This window comes from Panthera tigris, chromosome F2, assembly GCF_018350195.1.
Source record: "Panthera tigris isolate Pti1 chromosome F2, P.tigris_Pti1_mat1.1, whole genome shotgun sequence".
Lineage (NCBI taxonomy): Eukaryota > Metazoa > Chordata > Mammalia > Carnivora > Felidae > Panthera > Panthera tigris.
This window is the reverse complement of record NC_056676.1, coordinates 7,419,725-7,443,212: the sequence shown is the minus strand read 5'-3', so window position 1 is coordinate 7,443,212 and position 23,488 is coordinate 7,419,725. Positions and strand designations below refer to the sequence as shown.

Genomic DNA, 23,488 nt, shown 5'->3' with positions numbered 1-23,488 from the left:
CTGCCACACCTCCAGGGAGTTGATTTGTGCTGGTCTGCTCACAGCAAGGTTCTGGTCAACTGCGACTGAACTACTGAAGTAGATTGAATTAGAACAATAAACATCTGACACACCCGGCCATTTTCCATCTGTCCTCAGCGCTACAACCCGGGCGTGTGCCAGAATTTGCAGTTCTGTCTCCACAGATTTGTCATAAAGCTGCCCGCTTGGCTTACGGACTTTCAGACAGAACTACTACAATGTAAAGAAACCAAAAAAAAAAAACCAAAAAAAAAAAAGTGGAATTAACACCCGTTTTCAAGTCAGGTGTAAAAATGGCAAACGGAGGGGAGAGGAAATTCTTCCGAAATATTTCTAGGGGAAAAAAAAAATGTCCCACTAGAGAAAGCAATGAAAGGATTTAAAGCTAAAGGTGGAATTTGCACACGTGCTCAGCGCAGGTTAGTCTGTGAGGACAGGGACTCAGCCAGCACTTCCCAGACGGCCGCTCGGTGTTGGTAAGAGACGCTTAGGAATGGAGGCCCCAGCCGAAGCCACCGCCTCTTCTGCCTGTTGCCTCATCCAAAGAGATGCCGGGGCACGCAGAGCTGACAGCATCTCCCCGGCCACTCTGCCCTGGTGGCTGGACTGCCCCCAGCAGCACACGAATTCTTGACTGACACGTCCGTGTAGAAATATCCCAGACTTAGGTAAGGGGATCAACTTTCTCACGACGAGCGGTTAAAGTTCCTTGAAGCCGTCACTTCCCTGGCTCTTCCTCCCTTTAGTCCTGTGGTTTGAAGCTACAGGCAACCCTCAGCAGCACCTCGGATCTCATCAACACAGCATCAACAGTGATGACCAAGCCCGGCAAATAACGCCAGTAGTCCCCCATTATCTGTAGTTCTGTCCTCCCCGGGTGTCAGTTACCTGCGGTCAGTTAAGGTCAGGAAGCAGATGTCTGGTCATGTGGTCAACAGTAGCCTAAAGCTAGGTCAGTGTCTGTGTCGCGCACCTCACCTCATCACAAGAAGGGCGAGTACGGTACAAGAAGGTTATCTTGAGAGAGACGACATTCGCACAACTTTATTCATTATACTAAATTTTCATAATTATTCTGTTTTATAATTATTGTTAATACCTTACCGTACCTCGTTTCTAAATTAAACTTCAGCATCATAGGTATTGTGGATAAAAAAAAATCACATGTATAGGGTTGAGTACTACCCCGGGTTTCAGGCATTGCCGGGGGTCCTGGAACATATCCCCTGCAGATGAGGAGGGGCTATGGTAATTATTTCCTTCTGTAACAAACAAATTTTTAAATAAAAACTACACCCCAAAAATTGTACATGCTAAGAAAGAACTGGCCTTCATTTTCTAAAGTTGCCGCCTCTTTACTCTCCTGGGTAATTTCCGTCATTGTAACGGCAGGCATTTCTCCTTCAATCGTAATAATAATTAGCATCTATTAAGCTCCTACAATAAGCTAGGCTCTGTGTTGGATGCTTCATATTCATTTCTCACTCCATGAGGCAAGTCAAATTATGATACTCATTTTAAGATGGGGAAAAGAGGCAGAGGCTTATATGCCCTAATCATACAATAAGTAAAGGATGGAATGTCTACCTCCAAAGCGTCTGTACTCCAAGCTGGATGGGTGTATCTAAACACATTTCACCAAGACACATTTTATTCTGTGCTAAGGACGGTCCTAAAAACTTAACGTTTATTACTATGTCAACCTTACTCAAACCTCACACTAGTTCTATGAGGTCCTGTCCCCTATTAAACAAGTGGACAAACTGGGACTCAGAGGTTATTTGGCCCAGATTGATACAGGCAGTAGCAAAACAGAACTGGCAAACTAGGTTTAAATCCCATGCCAGGCTGGATGCAATGTCAAAGGTAACTGACCCGGAAATGAGCACAAAACTTGGTCCAAGAAAATTTTATGACGCAATCTAATTTTCAAAATGTAAATATTGTATGTGAACACCTAACTGCCTTGCCTGCTGCTTCTGGTCAACCATGATCAGGAACCTCACACACACACTGGAATTTTCTCAGACGCTAGACGAGGGGGCAATCAGATCTCTACTGATGAAAACTCCATAGCACATCTATGAGTGCCAGAGAATAATCAGTGATCTAGGTTAGGAGGATAAACTATTTAGGATGCTAATCCTTTACTCAGTATTTCATGAATGTCTGAGTCATCTAAAAAGATCATTTTTACTCAATTCCAGAAAATTTTATTTAGTTCCTATTATTTGCTGGGCACTGTGTTAGGTTCACTGCTCTCTAAAAATTAATCGCACAGATGAAGTGTTTGAAAGATAAATGAAATAAATGAGAGTCTCACCTCAAAGATACACACTACCTGGTAGGGAAGACAAACATATAAGTATTTGGATTTCAAACATGTAGACACATTCTCAGACAATAAAAGTACTACGAAGTTTAGATACAGCACAATGAGGAGTGGTTAACTGTGGAGGGGTGGGCAGTAAAAGCCTCATGGAGAAAGATACGAGGTGAAGCAGAATTTTGTAGAAAGAGGAAGGGAAGGACTTCCCCAATATGTACATGCCCCATATGTACAAAGGCTTGAAACAGCAGGCATAAGGAAGAGCTGCACACGGTGATAAGTGGTTAAACATGACATCCCATGAGACATTATGGGAGAAAAGGAGAAACAGTGAGATCATGAAAGTCATTGGGCAACTTGGAAGGGAGCTGGCACACCTTTGTGCAGGCAATAGGGAACCGGTCAAGATTCTAAAGTGTGGTGGTGATACGATCTGAGTGTTAGAAAGATCAATGTGGGGGCACCTAGGTGACTCAGTTGGTTAAGCGACTGACCCTTGATTCTGCCTCAGGTCATGATCTCATGGTTCATGAGATCGAGCCCCACATTGGGCTCTGGGCTGAGGGTGTGGAGCCTGCTTGGGATTCTCTGTCTCACTCTTTCTCTGCCCGCCCCCATCTCTCAATTTCTCTCTAAAAATAAAAGAAAGATTAGCGTGAAACGCAGGGAGGCCAGTGAACAAACAATGAACAATGAATAGTGTGTAAACAGAGCCTGGAACAGGGCCAATAGACCACCTTTACTTGGTTTTAGTTTTTTGGGGTATTCATATGCAAGTACATACACATTCATGCACATGTGTGCATGCTTGTAGTTTGTCTGCTTCCATCTGAAAAAAATTAATGTTCTCTAAAACCTCTTCTTCATTCTCTAACGTTTTCACAAACATAACACATTTGCACGAACATGCATATCACTGGCATGCACTTATGTCATAAAAGCTGATGACAATATGGTAGAATCTAGCATATAGAATAATGTATCAAAGTTGTGCTATCAATTAAATATGAATTCCATCTAATGCCCTGATCTTCTGGAAATAAACCAAAGTCCATTAGTCTCAGACCATAAACGTATCCATTTGAGAACCATAAAAGCATTTGCTATTGTTGACTAGAGGTTTAAAATATTCTAAGCTGGGAGAATATTTGATGGTGACTCTGAATTAACTGACAGACTCTTCCAGGGTCTCCCTGAATAAAATCTACAGTGCCGAAAATGTACCCAAATGACTAAAAATGTACTTCACGGGGTGACAGAACACTTTAACTAAGCACCACTCAGGTGGACTCGGCCCAAAGGAAAAACAAACAAACCCTAAGGTACCACTGCTGGTCTCTTAAAGCTCTAGAGAAAAGAAAAAAAATACAGAAATAAAATAACAAATTAGCTGATTCTAATAGTTCCTGGATTGAACAAAGTTAAGGTCCACTTGGAGCACCTGGGTGGCTCAGTCGGTTGAGCCTCCGACTTCAGCTCAGGTCATGATCTCACAGTTCGTGGGTTTGAGCCCTGCATCAGATTCTGTGATGACAGCTCAGAGCCTGGTGCCTGCTTTCGATTCTGTGTCTCCATTTCTCTCTGCCCCTCCTGCAATCATGCTCTGTCTCTCAAAAAAATAAAATAAACATTTAAAAAAATTTCGTTTAAAGTTAAGTTTCACTAAAAGCATGAATCACCATCAGAGTGTGGGCATAAAGAAACAAATTGCATAAATTTTTGTGTACTTTTTCAAGACAGTGTTTGAAAAAAGTTGATTTATACTAAAATGTAGGGGTGCCTGGATGGCTGAGTCCTTTAATTGTCCAATTCTTGATTTTGGCTCGGGTCATGATCTCAGAGTTCATGGGATCAAGCCCCACCTTGAGCTCTATGCTGACAGCACAGAGCCTGCTTGGGATTCTTTGTCTCTCTCTCTCTGCCCCTCCCTCACATGTGCACACACACTCCCTCCCTTTCTCTCTCAAAATAAGTACATAAACATTGGAAAAAATAACTATTTATATACTAAAATGTAAAGCCCACTAATGCCCATTAATATCTGATACACAGTATCAGAAAAATGGCTATTTAACTGCAAAATCATCTGGAAAAAAAATAAGGTAAAGCCGTCTCTCCATAGGTATCTTACCATATAAAAATATCTATTTCTACAAACTTAACATGAACCGTATTATTTTATTCACAAATTTATCAGTTTCTTGACTTAAGGCATTTATATAAAGCACAGAAAGCATAAAGCTGGTAGGGAGAGCTAACATCAAATAATCAAAACTATCTCAGCATGTTAGAATGTTGGACTGATATCAAAAAAATAAAAATTAACTGGTATCAAGGTAAAGGTCCACATTTTGGTTCAAAACATCAGTTATATATTTTTCAGTGAAAGGATCTGAATACAATATCCTAAATGATCTTAATGAATACCAAAAGTCCAATAGCAATGCCCTACAACATGTATTCCAAGCCAAGACCATACTAACAGACATATGAGGTCCACATTAAAGGAATGCCATTATTCTAACCATTCAGATTATATGAAAAGACAGGCTCCTACATGGAGAAAAACATTTTATTTTTTTTTTTAATATATAAAATTTATTGTCAAATTGGTTTCCATACAACACCCAGTGCTCATCCCAAAAGGTGCCCTCCTCAATACCTTTAAAAGAAATATCCATAACGGTAAATAATTAGAAAACATATATTAGGAGGAACTATTAAAAATATTTATTTCAAATAGAAGAGAATATACTAAAAAGAAACTAAAAATCCACTTTTTATTGTGTGTGTGTGTGTGTGTGTGTGTGTGTGTGTGTGTGTATGAAGGATATACTAAGAAGAAATGAGAATATACTAAGTAAAAACATCAAGGTTTATTTTATAGGACAGGATGTTGACTTTTTATATGCCAAAAGAATTTATAAGCAGTAGGTTTTCTGTTCAACATAGAGAGGTACTTTCAACTGATTAGGATTGCTTAAAACTGTGTGCCTTATTTCTGCATTCATGTGAACTTTTATGTTATTTGTGCCAGGTGAAAAGTCCCTTCAAATCCTCATTCTTTTTTTTTTTTTTTAATCTTTATTTTTGAGACAGAGAGACAGAGAAGCAGGCCCCAGGCTCTGAGCTGTCAGCACAGAGCCCGATGTGCTTGAATTCACAAACTGTGAGATCATGACCTGAGCCGAAGTTGGACACTTAACCAACTGAGCCACCCAGGTTCCCCCTTCATATCTTCATTCTGTGATAAATGAAAACTTACACTACCTCTACACTGTAACTTACTACAATAGCATGAGCACAAAAGAATAAACTTATACTTCAGTCTGGATGTTGCTATTTTTTTAACATTAAAAAAAAACCTCTAAGATCACAACAGGAAGAACAGTTAATATAAGCTATTACCTTGTCTATCTATAAGAATTATTCTAAAGAAACAACACAAAATACAGAGGAGCATCCATTGCCAGCTATACTTGAAAAAAATTGAAAAACAATACCCAATAGTAAGGGAGTAGGTAAATATGGTATGGAATATCTATACAATGGATTATTTGCAGCTATTAAATTATTTTATAAAATTATTTAATGTTATAAAAATACTCATAATGCTTACTATATTCTATTAGCTGAGAAGCAGATTACAAAACTGTGTACTCAACATAACCTATATATGTGTGTATGCATTTAGGACGGTAATAAGATGATACAATTTTAACTTTTTCCTTTATGCCTTATGTGTTCTACATTTTTTTCAGAAAAAACTTAGTTTACTGTGACTGCTTTTAAGGAAGACTTAAACTTGGTAACAGATTTCACATCTTCTTTGCCCAAATATTACTTGTTTGTTTTTTAAAGTGTTGGCATCTAAAGAGGTTTAAAGAAAGTATATGCAGGGTGCCTGAGTGGCTCAGTTGGTTAAGCTTCTGACTTTGGCTCAGGTCATGATCTCTCTGCTTGTGAGTCTGAGCCCTGCATCGGGCTGTGCCGACAGCTCAGAGCCTGGAGCCTGCTTCAGATTCTGTGTCTCCCTCTCTTTCTGCCCCTCCCCCATTCAGGCTCTCTCAAAAATAAATAAATATTATTTTTTTTTAATTTTAAAACAAGAAAGTATATGCTATGGCTGAGACTTTGGCACAGATTAGGCCTTGCTCAGTAACAGCAGTGAGACGCCAGCGGCTGACTAAGGACTGCTGTGGCTGCACATACTGCAATGCTCAAATTCTCATGGACAGAATGGGTGGGTTGCCCTCAATTTGGAGGGAAGACTTCAACCACATTTATCTTCCTGAGCCTCAGTTTTCTCATTCATAAAAATAAGTCACATTGAAGATTTCTAAGGACAATTTCAGTTCAGAACATCCAATTGTAAAGCTTCTCTTTTTGGTTCAAATGTTTTTAGATGCAATGTTTCCAAACTTATGTGGAAGCAATTTATATTCCCAAATATTTTAATAACTACTGAAATACAAATTTCCAAAGTGCTTATGGAAGAAATGATATGGCGCCTTAGATGTGCTATAATCCAAGGGGGGCAACGTGGGACACAATGTGAAGGATCATAACTAAAACAAGACTGGTCATATGGTGGTAATTGTTGAATCTGGGCAGTGGGTACGTGGGAAGTCATTATTCCATTCTATTTTTGTGTATATGTGAAAGTTACCGTAACTTTTAAATTTCTTTTTAAAAAAAGTAAAATTCCTTCCTCAAAACGTCCCCCTTCCCTAACAAAACTAATATTAAAATTCAACTTAGCCCTAAAGGAAAATCTTGCAAATTTAATGGCCTTACACCTCTATTTACTACAAAAAAAGTACTATCTATTGAATATGTAGTTTTAGAAGTTCTAAATCTCTGTCTCTCTCTGATGTAGATGAGAAAAACATCCATTTTCTTTTTAATAAGCAGGCGTCTTGAATACAGAGGACAGGTTTATTTTATCTATAATACCTAATCCTCAAACTCTTTAAAACTTGCCCTATCCTGGAGTAGACTGACAACCATAATCTCATTCTTCAGGAGCGGATAGTTGCTTTTGATACTTTTAAAACATGAAATAACTTTGCTGAATTATTTTTCAACTAACATATATTTTAATATGAATGGCTAATGTAACCCAAATCCATCTAGCATGACAGCTAAATTGCAAAACCAAAAGGAAGGTATTTCTGGCAAGAAACACCTTTTAAGTACTACGGATGTTTGAGAGGTAGAAAGAAGACAGTTGTGATTTCATTACTCAGTAATGAATGGGAACCTTCTAGGTAATAGTCATACGTGAAGATATTTTTTCCTATTAAAGTCATCGACGTATAAAAGCCATTTCTACTACAATCCGCGAAGGCAGCACACAAATCACGGGGATTTTGTAAACGGCATTTGCATTAGGAGAGCTTTACCATCTGAATTTCCAGGACTTCATGTCCAGTGTCTGTGCCATGTCAATGACTTAAATAGCGCATTAACAAATGAAGTTCAGTCTCCCTTTTCTCAGTTTTTGGCCCACTCTCCATTTCTCCTATATCACCATTAACCACAACAAAGGACTTACACCTACCTAACCCATTCCCCCCACCTCCATTCTGGTAACCATCAGCTTATTCTCTACAGTTAAGAGTCCTTTTCTTGTTTTGCCTCTCTCTCCTTTTTTCCCCTTTACTCATTTGTTTTGTTTCTAAAATTCCACACATGAGTGAAGTCATATGGTATTTGTCTTTCTCTGTCTTATTTTTCTTAGCATAATAGTCTCTAGCTCCATCCAGGTTGCTGCAAATGGCAAGATTTCATTCTTTTTGATGGCTGAGTAGTACTGTAATATTCCATTGTGTGTATGTGTGGATACACATATGCTCTTTATCCTTCTTTATGCACTCATCAGTTGATGGACAATAGGGCTGTTCCTATAATTTGGTTATTGTAGATAACGCTGCTATAAACATTGGGGTGCATGTATCCCTTTGAATTAGTATTTTTGTAGTCTTTGGATAAATACCTAGTAGTGCAATTGCTGTGTCACAGGGTAGTTCTACTTTTAAGTTTTTGAGGAACCTCCATACGCTTTTCCAGAGTGGTCACACCGGTTTGCATTCCCACCAATAGTGCAAGAGGGTTCCCCTCTCTCCTTGCCAATACCTGCTTCTTGTGTTGTTGATTTTAGCCATTCTGACAGGTGTAAGATGATACCTCATTGTAGTTTTGATTTGTATTTCCCTGATGATGAGTTATGTTGAGCATATTTTCGTGTGTGTGTTGGCCATCTGTATGTCTTCTTTGGAAAAACGTTCATGTATTCTGCCCACTTTTTCATTGTATAGTTCATGTTTGGAGTGTTGAGTTCTATAAATTCTTTATATATTTTGGATACTAACCCTTTATCAGAGGAGTGTACTTGTTGTGATGAGTACCAGGTGGGGCATGGACATGTTGAATCAATATATTGTACACCTGAAACTAATATCGTACTGTATGTTAACTAACTGGAATTTAAATAAAAACTTCAAACAAACAAAAAAAGGACTTGCAAGTCTTTTTATAAATGAATTAATAACTGAAATTTTGTTTTGTGTCTAGCATGCCCTGAATGCTTCCCACATCTCATGTATCAGTTTTTAACTTTATATTTTTAGGTGATTGTTTAATATTTATCTGGCTCGATGGAGTGTAAACTCCAAGAAGTCAGAGACTGAGTCTGTTTTGTCTATCACTGTATTTCCTTACATCTGACATTTGGTAAGCACAAAATTCCTATTTGATAATTCATTACATGAAAGAATGACTTGAAAAAGTTTATATTTATCATGAGGTCTAATTTCATCATTTTTGAAAATTACTCAATCTTTCTAGCTTTATTCTAAAACGTGTACCTTCCAATCCTTAAAAATTTAACAATGGTATCAAATAAGGGGTTAATATCCAAAATATACAAAGAACTGATACAACTCAAAAACAGAAAAACAATCTGATTACAAAATGGACAGAAGAATAGACATTTTTCCAAAAAATATTCAAATGGCTAACATGTATATGAAAAGATGGTCAATATCACTAATCATCAGGAAAATTCAAATCAAGACCAATGAGATATCACCTCATACGAGTAAGAATGGCTATCATCAAGAAAACAAGAGATTAAGTGTTGATGAGGATATGGAGAAAAGGGAGCCCTTGTGCACCACTGGTGTTGAAGCTGGTAGCACCACAACGGCAAACGGCACGGAGATTCCTCAAAAAATTAAAAATAGAACTACCGTATGATCCAGCAACTCCACTTCTGAGTATGTATCCAAAGGAAATGAAAACAGGATACTGAAGAGATATATGCACTTCCATGTTTATTGCAGCATTATTCATAGTAGCCAAGATATGGAAACAATCTAAGTGCCCAGCGGCATTTCAACGGGTAAGGAAGCTGTGAAAGCCGTAAGAAGGAAATCCTTCCGTTTGGAACAACATGGATAGACCTTGAGAAAATTATGCCAAGTGACCTAAGTCAGACAAAGATAAATACTTTCTGAGATCCTGTATATGTGGAAACTAAAAAAAAGCTAAAGTTATAAAAACAGAAAGTAAAATGGTAGTTACCAAGGGCTTGGAGTTCAGGGGTGGGAACAGAAGAGATGTTTAAGGATACAAATTTGCAACTAGTATGTAAATAAGACATAAAGATGTAAGGTATAGTGACTATAGGTGACAATATTGTATTATAGACACTAAAATTATGAATACACTAGATCTCAATTATTCTCATTACAAAAAAGAAATATATAATTACACAACGTGATGGAGGTGCACTGTTGCATATTGCATGTATTAGATATCTATTGCATAGTGCGATATATAAAAATATTAAATCAACATACGGTACACCTTAAATTTAAAAACGTTTAACAACGGTAACATTTCAAAGATGTTTTCGCCAGAAGAGACAAATATTCATAAGACATATAGAAGTTTTCCTCTTCAGCATTTTGTTACTCTTAAAAAAAGTATCTATTTCTAGGGATTTCAGCTAGTATGTTATTTTCAACCAAGTCAAATTCTACTTGAGGTGGCCATCCCAGATTTAGGTGCCATTACTTCCTGACACAAGATTGAGTTTTCCTTCTGTGAAAAATTTTAACTAAGCACATGTTTCTCATGCAGTGTGAGATTTGTCACACTGTTCCAAGGATTCATGATACGACACGGAAATATAAAACTGGGCCTGTTCCAACAGCAAGAATCGAAAGGCTAATTTCTCTTCCCTCTGCTTGATGTGATAGCATCATAAGGTTGTCAGCAAGAGACATCTATTTTCTGTTACTCTCTGAAAGAAAAGAGAGCACACCCAATTACTAATTTTCAAAAAGCGCTTTTTAAAAGGTAACACTGCAATTTATCTGACTCTCAAGATGGGATTAAAAAAAAAAAAAAAAAAAAGGCCAGAGACATCAGTCCAGTATTTCATTTCACCCAAAGATTACTAGCTTCTGATGCACAGAATTTGTCAGATATCATTCATTATACTTCGCAATCAGAGAGAAAGTAATACATTTAAGGGCAAGAAAGAAACTAAAAATTCAAAACTCTGAGGCCTACAGTACTTTATTCATGCCTCAGTTTCTTTATCAGTGAAACAGAAGAGATTATTTTTACTGTTACTTAGACTTTGGTGAGCATTTGCTGTTATTCATAAAATATATGCATAAAATATTTGGTATGTGATAGCCCAGTACAATGTCATAATTTAATAATTTCTTCTTACCAAGTCATTGTTATGGATGAATATTAAATTCAAGATAAAGAAATGAACACATTTTCACATACATGTATTCTTTGCAATATAAAACCAAAACATAAAAAAAGCAAGATAACAGCTTAAAAGCAAGTTCATGTGCAATAATGTAACCTATATTTTAAAAATAATATGATGCTCTTCCTGAGGCGGCCACAAAGAAGCAGTGCAGACAAACAGCCCAAAAGAAGGGGGGAAAAAGCTGTTGCTTACTTGCAGTTGAAGAAAGTAAGGAACGCTTGGCCTCAAATGCTGCTGGTGTTTCTTGCTGATTTTTTGTCTCATGGATCTTTTCCTCCTCTTGGCTGGGTGTTGCTGACATACCCATTGGGTTTTCTCTGCCAACTGAAATTAAGATTTTAAAAGATGCCATCCTCTCAAAATCACTTGTTTTTTCTCAGAAAACTCACCATATGTTCAGCTATGCAAGTTTAAGTTTTGCTATTGTCTCCATTTCAATGCCTAGTCAAATCTTTTCACTCTGCATTACATACTTACCAGAAAATGACTTTTTATTCTTAGCAGCAGGCTGTGCATGAATGGTATTCGTATAAAATTTATTCACTGATTTGTAAATCCAAGCAATAATTTAACACCACAGTATGAATCAAATAACTTATTCAAGATGTTTTTCTTATGGATTCTAAACAGAAACTCCTTTGACAATTTGGTACTTTGCCTTCCTCAGAAGGGGAAACTGACTAAAACATGATTCAAATAATACTTCATGTTACCTTACTAAAATATGAAAATCATAGAAATATATCAAATAAATATAAATGTTTATATGTACACACATATATATAAATATATGCACACACACATATAAATGAAGAAAACATTAGCTATTTTTCTGCCTTTTATTTAGAAGCAAGTGTTCTGGTATTTTGTTCAGGAATAGGTATCTCTAGTCTACCTGAATAATAACTCCAATTTTATAGCATATGTTCCTAAGTGCTATTTGTGTTTAGGATTTCAAAGTTTGAGTTGTTTGTGTTTCATTTTTAGGCATCAGCCATAGATGAGACCTCATCAGCAACAAAAAATTATACAGATGTCTGATTCTACACATTAATAAATAACAGCAGCTACTTCTTAATACCACAATTACAGCCAACAATTTAAGATGACCCGTAAAACATATGTTAGCATGAGAAGGCGTAATGCTCTCATAAGTACGGTTAACAGAAATCAGCAACACTAAAACACATGGAGTCATGGCACTGACTACACAACACTGGTATCTGAAGAACTGCCCATGATTATATTGTCATAAATAACCTTATAATTATTTGATATCATATGATGTAATTTCAGGCAATAATCATCTTTTAAACACCAAACTCTGTAAAACATAAGGTTTTCCATATGGTTTATTTACAATGCAATGCTTAGACACTGGAGATTGATGCTAATAAAGGAACTTTAAAATATTAAAAAGAAGATCAGAAATAACTAGAAATATGTCCACTGAGAGTAAATGTACACTTACAGAAAAGAAATAAAAAAGATTCCTAAATATAATATACATGGCATCCATTTTCTTATGGTCCATTAAGGGACCCATAATTAAGGGACTACATTATTTACAAATAATGTAGAAATCCAAGATTTACACAGAGAAAATAAACTCTCTCCCAGTCACTGCCATAAGCATAAGAATACATCAATGCATAACACGCGGCTTTGACATGGATGAGGTCACAGCCCAGGAGGAGAACACATGAACAATGACCTCTGCTACATATTGCTGAGTGCTGTAATGTACAACGCGTGCACAGGTGCCTCGCACAGAAAGGGCTGCACAACAGTGAGCCTAAGCAGACTCTGAAACAGGAATAAGCATTTCTTGCCTCTATTCTCCCACACTGGCTTTTCAAGATTCTACCTCATCCTCAAAACGAATGTCAAATTTTTATAAACACAACAGTTGTCTTAATAGTAGGAAACCTAGGATCTAGACGACATTTTCCGGATAGGTCATCTAGGATGGTCCCGTCCTTCTGTACAGAACACTGCCCATCTTGCCTTGGAGCCACGGGGGTCACAGCTGGAGGTCCAAAACCCAGGTACCAAACAGCCATCCAGTGGATTCACAGCCTACTCTGAATTGCGGTAACTCTTACCGGTGTGCTCTCTCTGTCTCACGTTCACAATTTAAACAGGAGTGTGGAAATTTATCAAGCATAAAATCAAACCTGTGATAAAGGTGAAAGAAACAGGACTGTCTAGCTGGAAATCGTACCAGAAGGTATGTATTATTGATAGCTGGGATTGACTGATTAATTTGCTTACTTCAGATAGCATCTCAGTATACCCAACAGTTCGGTAGCATCAAGATCAACCAGACAGAAAGGCTCTAACTACAAAAAGTGAACTAGTAAAAATATTTTGGTTCACTGAATACCAGCTATTTAAAAAAGGCAAAATAGGGGTACCTGGGTGGCTCAGCCGGTTAAGTGTCCTACTTCAGCTCAGGTCACAATCTCGCGGTTCATGAGTTCCAGCCCCGCATCGGCCTCTGTGCTGACAGCTCAGAGTCCAGAGCCTGCTTTGGATTCCGTGTCTCCCTCTCTCTCTCTCTCTCTCCGCCTTTCCCCAGCTCACGGTCTGTCTCTCTCTTTCTCTCTCTCAAAAATAAATAAACCTTAAAATTTGTTTAAAAAAATAAATAAAACAAAAAAGGCAAAATACGCTAAAACACAATAGCAATGTGTCATGCTGTTATGGCATATATATTTAAATCTATAAAATATATTTTATTATATGAAATATGTTTTTGCCATATTCTTCTCCATAAGATCATAATGTACACATTCAGAATCTGATGATCAGGTATATGACAGTATTCACTTGTATTCTGAAACTTGGATGATCTTAGAAGATTAGTATGAAGTGAAAATGAATTTTCCAAACATACTCTAATAAAAACTTCCATAAGACTTGAACCTGAAGGAGATTCCTCATGTTATAATAAAAAATTAACATCTGAACCATATCTTCAGTCCTGAATTTTTTTTTCAAGTTACTGATACCCAAGCCTCATGGTTTGAATACAGAAGGTGGCTAATACCATTAAACCAGACTGGAATTTGAGTAAGAAGTGGCAAGCTTTAGGCATAATTTAAGTCTCAGTTATGATACTTATAAAACTGGAATATACCCAGTTCACTGTTACTTAAGTGTTCTAAAAAAGAAACAGTGTATTAAGGTTAATGGAGGGGTGCCTGGGTGGCTCAGTCGGCTGAGTATCTGAGTCTTGATTTCAGCACAGGTAATGTGGGGGGCCGGGCCCCGGTGCCAGGCTGAGACCGGGTTGAGCAATGTTCCCCGTTGACTCAAGCCAACCCGGTGGTTCCCCCTCCCATTCCCCCACTCTCAAGGGCATACGAAAGCCTTGTCAAGGCTGAGAAAGTTAATTCCTGAAGCCTGTGGTCTGCAGGTGTTGGCAGTAATGTTACCTCCCTTTTTCTACCCCAAGTCAGATAGAAACAAACATGGGAATTGTGTTTTGCTAGCAATCTTATCAACAAGGTCTTGTGACCCGTCTAGAAAATGCAAGAAACACAGAACTAAATGTTTTGGTGGGCAGTGATTATGTGAAACCTGTTTATTCTTAGAATGACCTAACCCATAAGAGTCTGGTTATAAAAGATTGTGTACAGCAACAATAAAGCCGTCACTTGGGACATCAGCCCAGGGGACCCTCCTGTTCCCAAACTTTCTCTTCTCTTCTCTTTTCTTGCATTCCCCTACCCTCAGGACCCTGACCTCGGTGTTTGTCGCGCCGGCCGCAACAGGTCATGACCCCTGTGTTGTTGGATCAAGCTGATCCCACGCTGAGCATGGAGCCTGCTTAAGATTCTCTCTATTTCTCCCTCTGCCCCTCTCCCCCACTGGCATGCTCAAGAAAGAAAGAAGGAAGGAAGGAAGGAAGGAAGGAAGGAAGGAAGGAAGGAAGGAAGGAAGGAAGGAAGGGGAGAAAGAAAGAGAGAAAGAAAAGAAAAGAAAAAAGAAAAGAGAAAAGAAAAGAAAAGAAAAGAAAAGAAAAGAAAAGAAAAGAAAAGAAAAGTTAGCTAATAGAAAGTCACAAGTTATACTGATCCAACATTCCCTAAGAAACTCCAAGAACACTGTGTTGTTATTATATGGAATTATAAGCGTGGGGTTTATTGTCTGGAACAATGGGATTGAAAACACTTCCAAATAATCCATTGAGAACCTTCTCCACGGGCTCAGTGTAATAACTGACTATGTAAGCATATGAAATCAAATCTCTTCACACTTTCTCCTATGTATAGAGTTCATAGTACTGTGAATGTAAATTCATGATCAAGAGAATAAATATGTTTTGCTGCACAAGCCAACTATTTCAACTAAATGGCACTAGGAACAATGACTTTTTATTATAAATCCTCAAGACACCATTAATTAAACCAAATTCTAACCAAATTGTAGACAAAGAAACCAAGTTACAGAGAAGTTATATGATTTGTCCTAAGTGATTACACGAGGGAATGAGAAGATAACTCCCCAAGAATCCATCAACTCTAAGTTATAAAAAATACACCATGATGAATCAGATCAGAAACTAATGAAACTGAAAACAGGACATCAATAGAGAAAATCAATGTACCAAACTCTGATTCTTTGAAATGATCAATAAAATTAGTAAGTCTCTTGTCAGACTAAGAAAAAAAAAAGATGAAAGAACACAAATTACTAACATTAGAAATGAAACAGATGACATCACTACAGATCCTATGGACATTAAAAGGTTATAAAGGAATACTATCAGCAATTCTATGATCTCAAGTTTGATAACCTAGATGAAATGGACTAATTCCTGGAAATCTGACAATTTGCCAAAACTCACACAAGAAGAAATAGAAAAAATGGATGGTCTTAAATCTATTAAAGAGACTAAATCAATATTTAATAGTCTTCTAAAATAGAAAACACCTGGCTCAAACAAATTCACTGGTGAATTTTACACCAAAAAATTTAAAGGAGAAATTACACCAATTCTCTACAATCTCTTACAGTGGATAGAAAAAAAAGGAAATATTTCCTAACTCATTCTATGAGGTCAGGATTGCCCTAATACCAAAAACCAGACAAAGACATCACAAGACAAAACTACAGACCAATACTTCTGATGAACGTAGATGCAAAAATCCTCAACAAAATATTAGCAAATTGAATCCAACAATTTATAAAAAAAGATTAATAGAACAAGTCCAAGTGGGATCTATCCCAGGTATGCAAGACTGTTCAACATTCAAAAATCAACTAATGTGAAAGACAGATACCATGTTTTCACTCTTATGTGGATCCTGAGAAACTTAACAGAAGACCATGGGGGAGGGGAAGGGAAAAAAAAGAAGTTAGAGAGGCAGAGAGCTAAAGCATAAGAGACTCTTAAAAACTGAGAACAAACTGAGGGTTGATGGGGGGTGGGAGGGAGGTGAGGGTGGATGATGGGTATTAAGGAGGGCACCTTTTGGGATGAGCACTGGGTGTTGTATGGAAACCAATTTGACAATAAATTTCATATTTAAAAAAAGCTCCATTAATACCTATAAAAGCTGCAACTACATTTTATGGAACTATATGAATAATTGTGGAAACCTTAAAAAAAAGAAACAAAAATCAACTAATGTAAGGATTTGTAGGTCATTGAAAATATTCTTTAGATATTATATTGATGGATATATGTCATTATACATTTGTCCAAACCCAGAGAATGTACAATACCAAGAGGGAACCAAAATGTTAACTATGAACTCTAAGTAATTATGGTGTGTTAATGTAGGTTCATCAATTGTAATAAACATACCATCTGGTGGAGAATGTTGATGGGGGAGGCTATGCATGTGGTAGGCAGGAAGTATATGGAAAATCTCTATACTTTACCCACAATTTTTCTGTAAACCTTAAACCGTTCTTAAAGAAAAACTGTTAAGAAAATATGGCTGAAAACAATTCACCATGAGAAGCTCTTCCTTTCTTTATAATCATAACCACAGGGGCGCCTCGGTGGCTCAGCCGGTTAAGCGCCAACTTCAGCTCAGACCATCATCTCACAGTTCATGGGTTCGAGCCCCACGTTGGGCTCTGTGCTGACAGCTCAGAGCCTAGAGCCTGCTTCGGATCCTGTGTCTCCCTCTTCTCTGTCCCTCCCCTGCTTGTGCTCTATCTCTCTCTCTCTCTCCTTCAAAAATAAAATAAACATTAAAAAAAATAATCATCATCATAACCACAAACACTTGTATAGTGCTTACTGAGTACCAGGCACGATGATAAGCATCCTACAGATATTAACTCATGTAATCCACACACCAACACTGTGAGGCACTCCTCATCCTTATTTTACAGAGAATGGACGTTCGGTACAAGTGCTATGAGAGCGCACAGCTAGCAAGAGGCCGAACCGGGATGTGAACAACTGGTAGTGCATCTCAGAGCCTGTGAGCCTCCCTACCCTGCTTTACTTTCAAACCTCTAGCCGTTTGGTAGGTGAACCCAGTCAACAAGAGTGTCATCGTAGGGCAGAGCAATGACCTCCATATGATTGTGAGCCCTGCCAGACCAACCAGTATATAAATACACGTCCTTCAAGCACACGGGCTTCTAAGGAGGCCAGGGCCCGGCATTCAGGGGTACATGCCTGGGGACAACAGGTACCTTCCCCACAGGAAGGTCTTCACATAAGTCTCCTGAAATGTAACCTTACTATGATCTTCCTAAAATGATCTCTTCCCCCGTACAAGTCCCTGATTGCTAGGAGTACCAGAAAATTTCAACTCTACCTTCTATGAAGAAACGTTAATGTTTAAAAAAAAAAAAGGCATGGAGCTGGGCTTCTCTATATCTGTACTGAAATACAAACAAGACTCAACAGTTTTAAGGGGGTATTTGTTGTTATGCTTGGTATACAGCAGGCTCAATCTATCATATATGGGATATATGAATCCCAGATTCTATGAAATATATATATTCTAGTTAGAATATATTACTTTTAAGTAAACATTCTGCTGCTCACCACAAAACTCTAAGGAGCACCTGGGTGTCTCAGTCGGTAAAGCGTCCAGACTTTAGCTCAGGTCATCACCTCGTGGTTTGTGAGTTTGAGCCTGGCCTTGGGCTCTGTGCTGATACCTCGGATAGCTATCGGATCCTGAAGCCTGCTTCAGATTATGTGTCCATCTGTCTCTCTCTCTCTCTCTCTCTGCCCCCTCCCCACCCTTGCTTGTTTTCTCTCTCAAAAATAAATATTTAAAAATTTTTAAAAACTCTCTAAGAGAGTTGCTTAACACTTTTTGAGTCATGGTTCCCTCTGAAAACCTAAAGGTCATGAATGAGCTTGTTCCCACCTTAAATGCACACTTATGTGTATTTGTCTACAAATTATTTACTCAAAATATGTTTACTCAATTTCAAAAGGTTCACAGACTCACACTAAAAGTTCTTACTGTAACCCAATGTTTTTATTCTTATTTACATATGACAAAACAGAGGTTAAGCCAGATGAAAAGATATATAGGGCAATGTCTGGGAGGGCCCAGAGTGCAGGAGCTTCTGTCCCCACTGAGTGGGGTGCCTCAACCTCCCAGTACATATATGTGTTCATTAACCTGTAAAGCTCCCCAAACCCCATACTATTGGGATTTTAGGGAGGCTTTCTCATATAGGCATGATCAATTATTAACTCCATTTCTAGCTCCTCTCCTGTCTCTGAAGAATGGGGAAATGAAGTTAAAAACACCAAAGATTCTAATCCTGACAGGCTCTTTCTGGTGGCCAGCTCCCACCCAGGAGCCATCCAGGGACCCACCCAGAGTTGCCTCATTAGAACAAAAGACACTCTTAGTGCTCTCAGGACTTCAGAATTTACAAGGGTTCTAGGAGTTCTGTGCAGGAACCAGAGTGGGGGGGGGGGGGTGGGGAGTGGCAGAGACCAATATATTTTCTATTATCTCACACTGTTCTCTAAATTTTTTGTTATACCTTTGTTCATCTGATATGGCAGCAAATTCAGTACCACCCAGAAAAGTAAGGGAAAATGTGGGTAAAAGTAAAGACAAATAGCCCACAAAACAGATTTTTCAATGGTACATACGAGTATAGCAAACATGAGCCTTTGTACCGCAGCCATTCTTTGTGCTTTCTTTTGTTAAAATGTGCATAGTCTAATGATTAATTAGAGTCCAAATAAATCCTGCAAAGGAACTGTTGCAATGAATTCTGCAGCTACATTTTTCATTATAGTCCTGGGTGGGGAAAATACAAACTTGACGTGGAAGCCAAAAGGCAAATGGTACACACATGGATTTCTTCAACACTGTGGTTCTTGTCTTATGAAAACGAGTAAGTATTACTAGAAAGGCATTTTGAATAAATGTTAGTGCTTCCATACCTTTCCTCAGAATTCCTAGATTCATAATGCTTCAATAAAATTTCCAAAGCAATATAACCAGCATTAACACAGGAAGTTGCCTCAGAATATTCTGAAATAATATCATGGTCGGCTTCTGGGAAGATGGCGGCATAGGAAGACTCTGGGCTCACCGCGTCCTGCGGATCACTTAGATTCCACCCACACCTGCCTAAATAACCCGGAAAATCGCCAGGAGACTAGCAGAATGGATTCTCGGGAGCCAAGCGTAGACAAAAGGCCCACAGAAGAGGGGCCCCTCCCGAAGCAGATCTCCGAAGGAAAAGCGAGCTGAGCCTGCCGCTCCCACCCCTGTGCACCCTGCCTATCCACCCCAGCTAATACGCCAGATCCCCAGCACCACAAGCCTGGCAGTGTGCAAGTAGCCCAGACAGCCACGCCACCCCACAGTGAATCCCGCCCCTAGGAGAGGGGAAGAGAAGGTACACACCAGTCTGACTGTGGCCCCAGCTGTGGGCCTAGGACAGACATCAGGTCTGACTGCGGCCCCGCCCACCAATGCAAGTTATTCAAGACAGCACAGGGGAAGTGCCCCGCAGTCCTGCACCACTCCAGGGACTATCCAAAATGACGAAAAGGAAGAATTCCCCTCAAAAGAATCTCCAGGAAATAATGACAGCTAATGAACTGATCAAAAAGGATTTAAACAATATAACAGAAAGTGAATTTAGAATAATAGTCATAAAATTAATCTCTGGGCTTGAAAACAGTATAAAGGACAGCAGAGAACCTATTGTTACAGAGATCAAGAGACTAAGGAACAGCCAGGAGGAGCTAAAAAAGGGTATTAATGAGCTGCAAAATAAAATGGAGATGACCATGGCTCGGATTGAAGGGGCAGAGGAGAGAATAGGTGAAATAGAAGGTAAAATTATGGAAAAAGAAGAAGCTGAGAATAAGAGAGATAAAAAAATCCAGGAGTATGAGGAGAAAATTAGAGAACTAAGTGATGCACTAAAGAGAAATAACCTACACATAATTGGTATTCCAGACGAGGAAGAGAGAAGGAAAGGTGCTGCAGGTGTACTTGAAGAAATTATAGCTGAGAACTTCCCTGATCTGGGGAAGGAAAAAGGCATCGAAATCCAAGAGGCACAGAGAACTCCCTTCAGACATAACTTGAATTGATCTTCTGCACGACATATCATAGTGAAACTGGCAAAATACAAGGATAAAGAGAAAATTCTGAAAGCAGCGAGGGATAAACGTGCTCTAACATATAAAGGGAGACCAATAAGACTAGTGACGGATCTCTCTACTGAAACTTGGCAGGCCAGAAAGGAATGGCAAGAAATCTTCAATGTGATGAATAGAAAAAATACGCAGCCGAGAATCCTCTATCCAGCAAATCTGTCATTTAGAATAGAAGGAGAGATAAGAGGGTTCCTGTTTCTCCACATCCTCTCCAGCATCTATAGTCTCCTGATTTCTTCATTTTGGCCACTCTGACTGGCGTGAGGTGGTATCTGAGTGTGGTTTTGATTTGTATTTCCCTGATAAGGAGCGACGTTGAACATCTTTTCATGTGCCTGTTGGCCATCCGGATGTCTTCTTTAGAGAAGTGTCTATTCATGTTTTCTGCCCATTTCTTCACTGGGTTATTTGTTTTTCTGGTGTGGAGTTTGATGAGCTCTTTATAGATTTTGGATACTAGCCCTTTGTCCGATGTGTCATTTGCAAATATCTTTTCCCATTCCGTTGGTTGCCTTTTAGTTTTGTTGGTTGTTTCCTTTGCTGTGCAGAAGCTTTTTATCTTCATAAGGTCCCAGTAATTCACTTTTGCTTTTAATTCCCTTGCCTTTGGGGATGTGCCGAGTAAGAGATTGCTACGGCTGAGGTCAGAGAGGTCTTTTCCTGCTTTCTCCTCTAAGGTTTTGATGGTTTCCTGTCTCACATTCAGGTCCTTTATCCATTTTGAGTTTATTTTTGTGAATGGTGTGAGAAAGTGGTCTAGTTTCAACCTTCTGCATGTTGCTGTCCAGTTCTCCCAGCACCATTTGTTAAAGAGACTGTCTTTTTTTCCATTGGATGTTCTTTCCTGCTTTGTCAAAGATGAGTTGGCCATACGTTTGTGGGTCTAGTTCTGGGGTTTCTATTCTATTCCATTGGTCTATGTGTCTGTTTTTATGCCAATACCATGCTGTCTTGATGATGACAGCTTTGTAGTAGAGGCTAAAGTCTGGGATTGTGATGCCTCCTGCTTTGGAACCCTCTTGCACTGTTGGTGGGAATGCAAATTGGTGCAGCCGCTCTGGAAAACAGTATGGAGGTTCCTCAGAAAATTAAAAATAGACCTACCCTATGACCCAGCAATAGCACTGCTAGGAATTTATCCAAGGGATACAGGAGTACTGATGCATAGGGGCACCTGTACCCCAATGTTTATAGCGGCACTCTCAACAATAGCCAAATTATGGAAAGAGCCTAAATGTCCATCAACTGATGAATGGATAAAGAAATTGTGGTTTATATACACAATGGAATACTACGTGGCAATGAGAAAAAATGAAATATGGCCTTTTGTAGCAACATGGATGGAACTGGAGAGTGTGATGCTAAGTGAAATAAGCCATACAGAGAAAGACAGATACCATATGGTTTCACTCTTATGTGGATCCTGAGAAACATAACAGAAACCCATGGGGGAGGGGAAGGAAAAAAAAAAAAAAAAAGAGGTTAGAGTGGGAGAGAGCCAAAGCATTAGAGACTGTTAAAAACTGAGAACAAACTGAGGGTTGATGGGGGGTGGGAGGGAGGGCAGGGTGGGAGGGAGGGCAGGGTGGGTGATGGGTATTGAGGAGGGCACCTTTTGGGATGAGCACTGGGTGTTGTATGGAAACCAATTTGACAGTAAATTTCATATATTAAAAAATAAAAAAATAAAAAAATAAAAAAAAAATAAAAAATAAATACTCCCTTAACCTCCCTAAAAAAAAAAAAAAAAAAAGAAGGAGAGATAAAGGTCTTCCCAAACAAACAAAAACTGAAGGAATTTGTCACCACTAAACCAGCCCTACAAGAGATCCTAAGGGGGATCCTGTGAGACAAAGTACCAGAGACATCGCTACAAGCATGAAACCTACAGACATCACAATGACTCTAAACCCATATCTTTCTATAATAACACTGAATGTAAATGGACTAAATGCGCCAACCAAAAGACATAGGGTATCAGAATGGATAAAAAAACAAGACCCATCTATTTGCTGTCTACAAGAGACTCATTTTAGACCTGAAGACACTTTCAGATTGAAAGTGAGGGGATAGAGAACTATTTATCATGCCACTGGAAGTCAAAAGAAAGCTGGAGTAGCCATACTTATATCAGACAAACTAGACTTTAAATTAAAGGCTGTAACAAGAGATAAAGAAGGGCATTATATAATAATTACAGGGTCTATCCATCAAGAAGAACTAACAATTATAAATGTCTATGCGCCAAATACGGGAGCCCCCCAAAATATAAAACAATTACTCACAAACATAAGCAACCTTATTGACAAGAATGTGGTAATTGCAGGTGACTTTAATACCCCACTTACAACAATGGATAGATCATCTAGACACATGGTCAATAAAGAAACAAGGGCCCTGAATGATACATTGGATCCGATGGATTTGACAGATATATTTAGAACTCTGCATCCCAAAGCAACAGAATATACTTTCTTCTCGAGTGCACATGGAACATTCTCCAAGATAGATCACATACTGGGTCACAAAACAGCCCTTCATAAGTATACAAGAATTGAGATCATACCATGCATACTTTCAGACCACAATGCTATGAAGCTTGAAATCAACCACAGGAAAAAGTCTGGAAAAACTCCAAAAGCATGGAGGGTAAAGAACACCCTACTAAAGAATGAATGGGTCAACCAGGCAATTAGAGAAGAAATTA

At 38.6% G+C, this 23,488-nt stretch overlaps 2 protein-coding genes across 2 annotated transcripts in view; both read right to left on the bottom strand.

Moving 5' to 3' along the window:
• LOC122234887 (lipoxygenase homology domain-containing protein 1-like) overlaps positions 1-1,402 on the bottom strand; it is a 129,042-nt gene extending 127,640 nt beyond the window's left edge. The window contains exon 1 of the mRNA XM_042972887.1: positions 1,351-1,402. Within this exon, the coding sequence (XP_042828821.1) occupies positions 1,351-1,402 (52 nt within the window). The remainder of the gene's footprint in view (positions 1-1,350) is intronic.
• An 8,282-nt stretch (positions 1,403-9,684) lies between these two features.
• LOC102955347 overlaps positions 9,685-23,488 on the bottom strand; it is a 47,752-nt gene continuing 33,948 nt past the window's right edge. Inside the window, exons 6-7 of the mRNA XM_042973226.1 lie at positions 11,343-11,474; positions 9,685-10,661 (exon numbers count right to left, since the gene is read on the bottom strand). Of these exons, the coding sequence (XP_042829160.1) occupies positions 10,645-10,661; positions 11,343-11,474 (149 nt within the window). The 3' untranslated portion in view covers positions 9,685-10,644. The remainder of the gene's footprint in view (positions 10,662-11,342; positions 11,475-23,488) is intronic.